Below are 11,394 nucleotides of genomic sequence, written 5' to 3'. Positions count from 1 at the left end.
TCAGTGACAACGGGCCTCAATTTGTTCCGAGGAATTTAAACAATTCCTAACTAGTAATGGCATCCGCCAAATTAATTCTGCCCCTTTCCATCCGGCATCTAATGGCCAGGCAGAACGGATGGTAAGGACAGCTAAGGAGGCCCTAGGAAAAATGTGTGATGGGGACTGGAGCCAAAGGCTGGGCACATTCCTGTTGCAGCAGCACACCACACCTTGCTGTACCACGGGCCGTAGTCCGGCCGTATCCGGCATCTAATGGCCAGGCAGAACGGATGGTAAGGACAGCTAAGGAGGCCCTAGGAAAAATGTGTGATGGGGACTGGAGCCAAAGGCTGGGCACATTCCTGTTGCAGCAGCACACCACACCTTGCTGTACCACGGGCCGTAGTCCGGCCGAGTTATTAATGGGGCGCAGACGCACAACCCGCTTGAACCGGCTCCATCCGGACTTAACTGAGGATCAGTCCGAGCGTACAGACTCACAACCAAAGGTGCGCATGTTTGAGAAGGGTGACACGGTCTTTGCACGGAACTATGCACACGGGCATTTGTGGCTCCCTGGGGTGGTATTAGACTCTGTCGGCACTCATATGTATGCGGTGCAGTTGGCCGACGATAGGACGTTGCGGCGCCACATAGACCAGTTGAGGAGACGTTGGGCTAAGGACAGTGCCGACTCTCCGACGACCGAGTCCCCTGGAAGTGATTTCCGACCTCCCGACACGGAGGTGAGTACTGACTTACCCAGTACTATGCCATCAGCCGATCAGACCCCTGAACTCGAAATAGCAAACCCAGCAGTTAATGCACCAGATCCAGGTTTTACAGAACCTTTGCTAAACCACCCGCAGACCTTGCCCTCTGAGCCTGCACCACTCCGCAGGTCTCAGCGCACCAGGCAACCGCCTCAATACCTCGCTGATTACGAATGTAATGGACTGTTTTGTAAAGGGTAATGTCTTAACTTAGGGGGGAGGAATTGTAATGTATTGAGATCGCTTGTATGAATCGCCTCATTCACTCCCCATGCAAAGCTTGAGCCAGCCGAAGGCTCCTCTGAACCTCTCTCTCATTGGTCACCCCCAATCAGGAACTGCACAAGCTCCAGCGAGGGAAAGACTCTCATTGGTCTTTAACTCATCAATCTCATTGGTTGTTAATTGTAAATAGGCGTGGCTATATTAGCCCGGTAATGTTTAAAAGGAGCATAGCTCCCAATGTTAAGTCGTTCTGGTTTTGAATGCGTTTGAGTGTTTGTTCGCTACTTCAAATAAAGCTGAATCACTGAGCTGAAATCATTCTCCGATCCTTTGTTAGTGCAATCTAACAATATATATATTATTAGATTACAAAAAATAGATTACAAACAGCCAACATTGTCCTTTAGAACAACATAGATTTGGTTTGTTGTAACTATCTCTCAAGAATGGCAGAATGGAATGAGATTGTGGGGGAGGAAAGGGGGAAGAAGTAAAACTGAGTGGGTGCAAATGTAATTTAGATGACCTCAAAAACAAACTCAAGTTTACCTAGCTTTGCAAATAGGGCTAGAAATCTCAGGAGTAGAGACAAGTGAAAGAAAAAAAGAACATTCAGTTAAGGACTGATCTTAAGCCTGGCTGTTCTGCTATATAAATGCAGAGAACAGGAATACTGAATGTTACAGCAGTGCAAGGCTGTAAACCACAGCCTTATGGCAGGTCCTGAAGGAATGTCACTCCAGCCTTTTAGGCAGATAGCAAGCATAAATATGTATAAAACACCCCGGCAATTAAAATGAGAGTCAGCATTCAAATAGGAAGTTCTATTTAAAAATAACACTTCGAGGTAAATCAATAAAATTTCCCATTCTGTCGTAGCAAAACAGTCCTGTGAGTATAGAACAGGCAAATATAACTGAGAAACATAAATGTAGAAAGCTATCTAGGTCATCAGATACAACTCATCCTGGTAATCCTTCCAAGAAAAGAATGTACACAGGAAGAAGATACACAGGAATATATATATATAAATGTTGTCATGTATTTTTTTCTCCCACAAAGTGGAACTAGTGAAGGGGTGCGGGGGAGATTTTGCAGAGAAAATATGTGAGTAGATAGCAGCAATACTGTCTACTGCTTACAAGTTTTGTTCTGCACAAGAATCCACATTCATATGTAAACATTTTTCTCCACTGATGTTATATTTTAAAGGAGAAAATCATTTACAATGTTTGAATGAATCCCAAATCTCTGGTTGGAGCAGTCAGGTGTTCATAATTCTGAGTGTCGTAATCATGGCTGTTTCCAATTTAAAAAATGAGTAGATCAATCACCTGCATTCAAATGGATTAATCAATTACATATAATTTACATATTGTTTAACCCTTTTCAGAGTATGAACCAAATAACAATGTAACAAACAAAAAATCATTATTTAAAGAAAATACCATTCTTATTTTTTTGCCTATTAAATAATGGAAAGCAATAAGTTAAAAAAGTGTCCTTAATTTTCATCCCCGCCAATTAAATCTGACCTCACTGATTAAAACTGACCCTACTAATTAATCAACTGTTGTGAATTTATCTACCAATTAAATTTTGTAATCCCAGTTATTAATTTTTAAGTGTAATTTTTGAAGACTGGGCTTTTAAAAATGTTTAATATAGACATAATGACAATAGAAGAGGCAGTATAAAAGGAATCCAATGTGCACGCAGCATTTGCCCACAACGCAGAAAAAGGATGTGTTAGGAAGACAGCATAGTTGAACATTTCAGAGTAGTGCTTACTTTCTCATAATACTTGATTTCATATTCTGTGATGACTCCATTGGGATGCTCTGGTTCCTGCCAAGAAAGCTCCACACTCCTTTGCAGCACTTTCTCTTTCATTACACCGCTAACTTGCGAGGGAGCTGTTTGGAGAAGATGTGTCAATAAACAACGAGAAAAATGCAGTGGATTCCTCCCATCAAGTGTCACTACTGATCAGTCCCATGCTGTGCCTCCATCATTAAGGTAAAAGAGAAAACACCTTTCCATAGTTCACAATTCAAAAGCTAATGAATATTCAAGCAGGGTCTTATTACTGCTCATAAACTATAACAGAAATCTAAATTAAAGTGCAAATAGCAAAAGACAGCATTGTTCAAGTTACTGCAAAATGGCAATTGATGGGATCAGAATGATAATTAAGCAAATGAATTCTAATTAAGCCAGGAAAATATGCTTTCAGATTAATCTCCTGTGGTAAACCAGTAGACCAAATATTTATCACACATGTTTCTGGAGTACTTTCAGGGAAAAATGAAGGAATAAGGACTTAAAATGAGATCATATTTCAGATGCATAGCATGGGCAATTCCAGCTGCACTTCAAACTCATCATGTCCTCCAATAACCCATACTATGTTAACATAACAGAAACCTGGTTTCACTGCAAATCTTCATGCTTGTCTAAATGCTGATTTTCTAAAACTTGAGGAAAGTATGCCTAGCAGTATATCAGTAGATGTTTGCCCAAGATAAGCTTAATGGGCAATACTACCGCAGTCTATAGTGCTTTCAGCATATCAGTGTAGTCCACTGTATTTGCTAAACCTTCAGGTCCATTTTGGAATGGAATTTGATGAAATCCAGGGGCAGACTGTCATTTAACTTACAGGGAAATTTCCTGGTGGGTCATTGCTCTAGAGAGCTACTGCTGTCCAGGAGCAAGTGGAGCCAAGTCCCAGCAACTCTGCACTTGGTACAGACCCCCTTTCAGCCATGGCAGTTGGTGCCAGCTCACCAACTGTCTCCTCCTACACTGTTTCTAGTGTGGGAGATGATGTGGTGGATGCTAATGTCTACTGTCAGCCCCATTGAGCTTGAGTGACCCTGTAGTTTTGGCTTGTAGCTAGCCTTGCTCCAGAGCAGTTTTCATTTTCCCAGTCCATTCCTGATGAGATCTACCGTTCCAATTCCCCACTGACATTTACCAATATACCAATATGCAATTCACAGCTGCTTTGTTTTTTCTTTCCTTGCAGAATAAAATATGTATGACCTGAGAATGGAAGATGTTACATCAATGCCAGTGTTATAGCCTATTTATGATATTCTTAACACCCAGGTACTTCCTGGTCATTTCAAATGATGGAATAGTGCTTGATTGGGGAAAAAAAAGATTGAAAATGAAATGCCATGCAAAAAATGTGCTTTGCTCTTGACAAACTAGCCTTCTAAGTGAAGGCAAGTTATCAAGTAACCCCCCACACACTCTGTAGTACAATCCAGACATACATATTTAGGCTTTAACCCCATATTTAGGAACATTAATGCCTGTTTAAATGATCTCCTTTTTCCTTTTTTTTTAAATGTATTTTTATTAATTTTCCCAAACACCCACACCACACAAAGACATAACATCTCATACTGATCGATATTAACACAGACGAGCATACAGCCTTATGTATTCCTCATAGAGTTTTCCTAATTTCCTCTTAACCATTTGGTTTAATATTCCATTCTAATAGTCTTTTCCATTTTTTTAACTATTTCTTCATCTTTCCCGTTCAGTGTGTTTGATAATTTATCCATTTCTACGACTTCGAACCATTTTTGCAACACTTCTAGCTTATCCGGAGTCTTCTCAGATTTCCAATACTTGGCGTAACAAATTCTAGCAGCTGTAATGCAATGTAGCAGCAGATTTTTCCTTTCTTTCCCATCTATTTCTGATATGTTTATTAAAAAAATTTCTGGTCGTAAAGGTACTTCTACTTCCATAACTTCTGCTAACATTTTTTTAACCTTCTCCCAGTAATCCTTAGCCTTAGCGCACGTCCACCACATGTGGAAATATGTGCCTATGTTCTGATGACATTTCCAACATACATTTGTCGCAGATTTTGAGAATTTTGCCAGTCTCGAAGGGTGTAAATACCACCTATGTGCAACTTTATAAATATTTTCTTTAAATGTTGTGGCCCTCGTAATTTTCAAATTTATCTCCCACATTTTTAACCATTTGCTCTGGTCTATAGTATACCCTAGATCCTTATTCCACGCCCTTAAACTGGACCACACCACCTCTTCTTGTACTTTTCCCTCTAATAGGATGCTATATAGCCTTTTTATCAGTTGTGCTTCTGATCTGAGCCATACCTTATCTAAATCAGTTGCTTTCCCATAAAAACCAATTCTCGCATCTTCCTTAAATCTTGATTTCAATTGCATATTCTGTAACCAGGTCAGCTCTATTTTTTGACTTACCAAAATCTCCTTTGATTTTAAGTTGTTCATACTGTCCAACAGAGTATCATAAGAGCACTTTTCCCCATGTGTGTACAATGACAGTATCTCTAATGCCTCAATCTAGGAGTCTTCTTATAATATTGTAATTTAACTTCCCTCCAGATTTTTATTAGGGATCCTCTTAAATAATGCCGTTCGAAATATTTCTTTTCTTTATCATACCATAGCGTGGCATGCCACCCCTGTGGGAGGTCAAACCCTTCTAATTTTAAAAGTCTACTATTAGAGAGTGTTGCCCATTCTTTAACCCATACTAGAACCGCGGCCTTGTAATATAACTCCCACACCGGCATTGCTAAACCGCCTATTTCCTTCTTGCTTTGCATTAGTTGTAATTTAAATCTTGGTTTCCTTTTTTGCCAAATAAACTCCGAGCAACTTTTGGTTAATTCTTTAAAGAATTCCTGGTTCCTCAGAACAGGTATTGTTTGAAATAAAAACATTACTTTCGGTAGGATGGCCATTTTAATCGAGGCAATTCTTCCTAACAGTGATAATTGCAGGCCTCTCCAACTTTCTAGATCTTTTTTAATGTCTGTCAATGTATTTTTATAATTGTCCCTATACAGGGAACAACACTTATTTGTTATCCAAATCCCTAGATATTTGGTTTTCTTGGTTATTATAAATCCTGTTTCCTCTTGAATCCTCTTTTCAACTTCCTTAGGGCAATTCTTTGTAATTATTTTGGATTTTTGGTGGTTTACCTTCAATCCCGCTATTTGACCATATATTTGTAGCTTATATAACAATTGCATTAATGATGAGATAGGATCTTCTAACACCAGGACCAAATCATCGGCATATGCCAGTACTTTAAACTGTTCACCCTTAACACTTAACCCCTTAATGGATAGATCTTTCCTCAGCATATCGTTGAATAGTTCTATCGCAAAAATAAACAATAAAGGAGACAGAGGGCAGCCTTGCCTTGTCCCCTTTTGTATTTGTATCTTACTCGTTAAATAACCATTAAAGCCTATTTTAGCCTCTTGTTGTTGGTATACCGCTTGAATTGAATTAAGAAAGGCTTCTCCACAGTCCCAATGTTTGAATTGTCTCAGTAAAAATTCCCAGCTAACATTATCAAATGCCTTCTCGGCGTCTAAAAATAAAAGAGCTAATTGGTTACCAGGATTACTTTCATAAAATTCTAACACATCCAATATAAGCCTGACATTATTTCTTAAATATCTTTGAGGGAGAAAGCCCGCTTGATCACTGTGTATAACTTGTTGTAAAACCTTTTTAAGCCTGTTTGCTAAAATTGCAGCATATATTTTATAATCACTATTAAGTAGTGAGATGGGCCTATAATTTTTTATCTGTGTTGTATCAGATTGTTGCTTAGGGATTAATGTGATTAGTGCTTCCTCCCAAGATTTCGGAATTTTTTTATTATCAATAATATTTTGAATAGTTAGTTTCAGAGGACTTTCAATTTGCTTACTAAAGACCTGATAAAATTCTGTTGATAATCCGTCTAGCCCTGGAGTTTTCTTTTTCTTTAATTTTTTAAGTGTTTCTGTTATCTCACCAACATCAATTGGTTTGTTCAGCACTTCCTTTTGATCTGGTGTAATTTTTTTCTTATATTTATTCAAAAAGTTCTCAATTTCTTGGATATTTTGTTCCTTCTGATCATATAGATTCTTATAGAAATCAACTATTATTTTTCCCATCTCACCAGATGAAAAACAATTTTCTCCTTGTTATGATCTCCTTTTTCCTGAGGAAGAAACTAACATCTAGACTTTCATTCTACAGACATGACGACCTCTTCCACTAGTGGAAGTCAGTGACCTTGCTCCAGAGCAGTCTAGTATGAAAATGCAAAGCATGGTGACATCACAGCATGTATTCTGCACAACTATATATTACCAAGGACAAAGGAGGATGTGAAGCAGACTGCTATTTTTGGTGATAGCTGCTTGTTTCTTGGAATGTTTAGTTCCACTCTGAGTCTTCAGGAGAGTACAGACGTCCCTTGTGACTCCCTTGGAATTTCAGCTTGATGGCTCAGTACACACATGCACACAATGTCTGGAGATCCAACATTATTCCTTACTTTGTGAATAGGTTAGCATTGTGTGCATGGTAATTAGTAAGGAACTCCACCCCTCTAAATATTTTAACCTCTTCCTGACTCTCCTTGCTTACCTTCAAAAAGCACCTAAAGTTTGTTTTGACTTATATTTTCATCTTTACCTCCTCATTTAAAAATGTTGCTTCTATTTTGTGTGTGTTATTTTATTACATTGTTTATTTCATGGTTAGCACCTTCAGTGGGATTCAAGCAGTGGGGACCCATATGACTACATCTATGGTGGTGAATCAGAGGAACCAAGTTTGCTGAGACCTGTATATGGCAATAACAGATGCTTTTTATCTGAAATTAGAAAATACAGGAAAATTTTCACTAGGGTTTGGCCCCAATAGTAAATGCCCAATGAAAACAGGATAAAAATAAAAATAAGGGAGAAATAAGGGTCAATATCATCCCCAAATCTTGGTCCTCCACTACTGAAATCATGGAACAGACATCCATCCCTTCCTTCCACTTGGATCCCCGCCACTACTTTGGAACTTCTTCAACTGCTTTAAGTCTTCTGAACCACACAATGTATGAAACATTATGCTCTGCCTCTCACTCTTCCTTTTCCCCAAGTCCCATCCCTTCAGTGAAGTGCTGCTCAGAGAGAACCTGCATCTTCTGCCTTTCTCCCTCTCCCTCTCTCTCTTTCTCGGGGGACACAGTACATTCCCAACAACACTGAGGGTTAGTAACTTTCTGGACCACCCTGAGGGAGGACTATCTTCACAACTGGGACAACGTTCACAAGGAATAATCTCATTTGCTTGTTGCTGCTTATTCCACAAATGCTTGTGTGACTTCTATATGCCACCTAGTTATTTGCAGTCCAACCATTCACCAGAATTCAGCATTTTATACTGTACTTTCAATCTACCTGCATTTTCCTTCTGTAAATTTTATGTCCAATTAAGATTAAAAATTAAGTATTGCCTCCCTCACTGTCTGCCATTCCAAACCCCTCCAAAGTTTGAGCTCATTTCAAACACAGACAAAGGATCTCGACATCTAGGAATGTATGTGTGGATAGTATCTGCACATGTCCTTTGAGCATTTCTGGTAACATTGTACTGCAGCTATGGACTAAAAATTCCAATGGTTGATCTGTAAAAGGGCCTTTATATGTACATGTTCATTATTCGAGAAAATCATTGGTGTGAAGGATATGCAACTCAAGGGGTTTTTCCCCCCTGAAAGAAAAGCAAATATTCAGGGAAAAGACACATATTTATAATCCGACCTGATTTTTCTACATCCAGTATTCTGCATACTACTATGACGAAGCCCAAAATCCCTATGGAAATTCCCACTTGGCTGGTTTCTCCATTTAACAAATGGAATAATTTAATCCATTTGGCAAAGAGGTTTGGAGGATTATATTGTCCTTGGATGTGATTGCCAAACAACATGAGAAAAACTTCACACTTCCTCCATGGATTAGAGTGGCTTAAATAGGTATTTGCCAGGCTGCTTCATTCAGGATCAAAACATAATTCATACCTCCAGCCCACAACTGTTCCCCTGAAATATATGCATAAAATTAGGAATTAAAGTGCCCTTACCATATTCAGTTTGCTTTATGTATAAGCTAGTGAAATTTCAGCTGATATCCTTAACAGGTTTATTGGTAAGCATATCCCAATAAAATCAGTAAGATTTCTAAGAAAATATACTTAGGTTTGGGTTGAGCAATACAAACTACTCCAAGTAACTGGGAGTGGCTGTAAGGGAGAGCTCATTCCTATACCAAATGATTTTAACTGGAGATGTCAGAGGCTGTCCTTGGTCATGCAAAATCTGCCCTTTACCACTGAACGACTCCAGTATGAAGCTACCCAATCACTGTTGTCATCTTTAGAGACCCTGCTTTGGGTGCCCTCACTATCTGAGCTTCTCGGTTGTGGTGCTGAAACTTTGAACTCCCTCCCCAGAGAATTTTGTCTGCTCCCTCTATCCTTGTTTTTTGTCAGCAGGCGAAGACTTTTTTGTTTTGTTTTATTTGTTTCCTAAAATGAATGGAAAAGCAGCATACAAATGTTTTAAATAAAATAAATAATATACAATGAATACTGCCTTACCTAATTCTCCAACTAAATGAAGAATGCTAGAAAAATAGCTGGTTCTACAGTGGCTGATTTATTTTGTAATTATATTCACCAATTTCAGACAGTTAATTTCAAGTACATGTGCCAGACATTACATCCCCAGAGAGTAGGAATCTCCATGTATCACAAACATGTCAACACAGTTCTCTTTTAATCATTTTGATGGAGTATTGTGAAAACAAACAAAAATTGGTCCTTCAGATTTTTGATTTTTAACTTTTATGCAATGTGTAAACAAACAAAATGTAATATTCAAACAAACAAGATATACAGCCAAAGGGGAAACCCAGCAATGGAAGTTAGGGAATTAATGTAAATCATATAACACCATAGTTTAATAAAGATATGCAACACTCGAAATCCTTGGGAGTTCATTTACTTTCTCTATAGAGATCAATTTCCCTTATTTATTTATTTTTTACTATCCCACCCATTCCTAACACCTCATAGTGGAACAACTTAATCATTGCACAGGATAAAATCTCACTTCATGAAAGTATCAATAAAACTTCAAACCTAACATTGACTACTTGAACTCCATAAAACACAGGCTATCTGAACTGTAGAGGAAAAGACTTGGGGGGGGGGGATTTTTGAGAAAAGGGATGTTTTCTGTCAAGTCACAGCTGACTTATGGCAACTCCACAGGGTTTTCAAGGAAAGAGACATTCAAAGGTGGTTTGCCATTACCTGCCTCTGCATCGCAACCCAAGACTTCCTTGGTGGTCTCCCATTTAAATATTAACCAGGGCTGACCCTGCTTAGCTTCTGAGATTATTGGGCTAGCCTGGACTGTCCAGGTCAGGGCAGGGGAAAAGTTAGTTTCACCCTTCCCTATTCTCTCCCAAGGACTTTTTGTCCAGTTTTTCCAGTAGAAAATTTGGGGGTCACCAACCCACCCCCCAAATCTCATGTTTTGGTTTGCTTCAGTATACGTGAAGTGCTTTTTAAGATAAGATTTTACTCATAATATAACTGGGGGAGCACTAAAAATGTCTTTTTGAGATATTTATAATTTAAATGAGAGAAATGGTCTGTAAGACAGTATTTTATGCACTCAAAATTTATACCATAAAAAGTCTAATGATTTGTTTCAATTTTTTCATTGGGAAAAAATTGAATTCTTTGGGAGAGCTAAAGAAAATTCCTATGAAATAGACCTTTTCCTCATTGCAATGAATGAAATATGCTATAGTAGCCTAGGGTGCATCAGTTTGCAGCTCTCTTTCTTTAGTATCATAGCTAATTGTGAACCAGACATTCTGTGTGGATCTGGAGAAGCTGCCACGGTCAGGGAAAGCTGAAGATAGGGGACCAGACAAAAGTATGTTGGCCGGTGGGTGGGAAGAAGGAGGAAGCAGTTAAAGGTAACACTAGGTAAGGGGAATAGGAAAAAGTGGGGGAGGGGGATATAAGGGAAATGAGATGACCCGTGCAAGTCTTTGTGGGTCCCTGCTTGTTAGATATATTTGTAATTTTGCTTGTAGAAAAGTAAGGCAATTTGATAAATATGCCAATGTATACAATTTTATATGCTAAGTTATAATTGTATATGCTAAATTATAAATGATGCATTTTATTTAAAATAGCAAAATAGGTTTAAGCTTGATATGAAAGTAAATATTATCATTTGGATACTTTGGTTTCTTTAAGGTCATGCTAGATGAACTTCATTTACTTTAAGCCAGTGGTACTCACTCACTCTGTAGCTAATGGAGAAACACATGCACATTTACCATCAACCAAGAGTCACATGACTACTGCATGCCATGTGCAACACTCCACCAAGCATGGACATCCAGTAATATGTACAGTATAATTAATAATACACTATAATCATAAAATTTTAATTACTAGAAAACCTCTGAGCATGTAGGATTTTCTTTCCCCACTTAGCCAGCCATTATGTATCTGGAGTG

At 38.5% G+C, this 11,394-nt stretch overlaps 1 protein-coding gene across 2 annotated transcripts in view; it reads right to left on the bottom strand.

Annotated features, from left to right (window-relative positions):
- The window catches only part of EPHA7 (EPH receptor A7), a 286,870-nt gene that overhangs the window by 43,699 nt on the left and 231,777 nt on the right, over nucleotides 1-11,394 (bottom strand). For both annotated transcript variants that reach the window (XM_015412827.1, XM_015412826.1), the window contains exon 6: nucleotides 2,772-2,896. In XM_015412827.1, the coding sequence (XP_015268313.1) occupies nucleotides 2,772-2,896 (125 nt within the window). The remainder of the gene's footprint in view (nucleotides 1-2,771; nucleotides 2,897-11,394) is intronic.

Source organism: Gekko japonicus, unplaced genomic scaffold (assembly GCF_001447785.1).
Source record: "Gekko japonicus isolate JY-2015 unplaced genomic scaffold, Gekko_japonicus_V1.1 scaffold1111, whole genome shotgun sequence".
Taxonomy (NCBI): domain Eukaryota; kingdom Metazoa; phylum Chordata; class Lepidosauria; order Squamata; family Gekkonidae; genus Gekko; species Gekko japonicus.
This window is presented reverse-complemented; position numbering and strand designations above follow the sequence as displayed.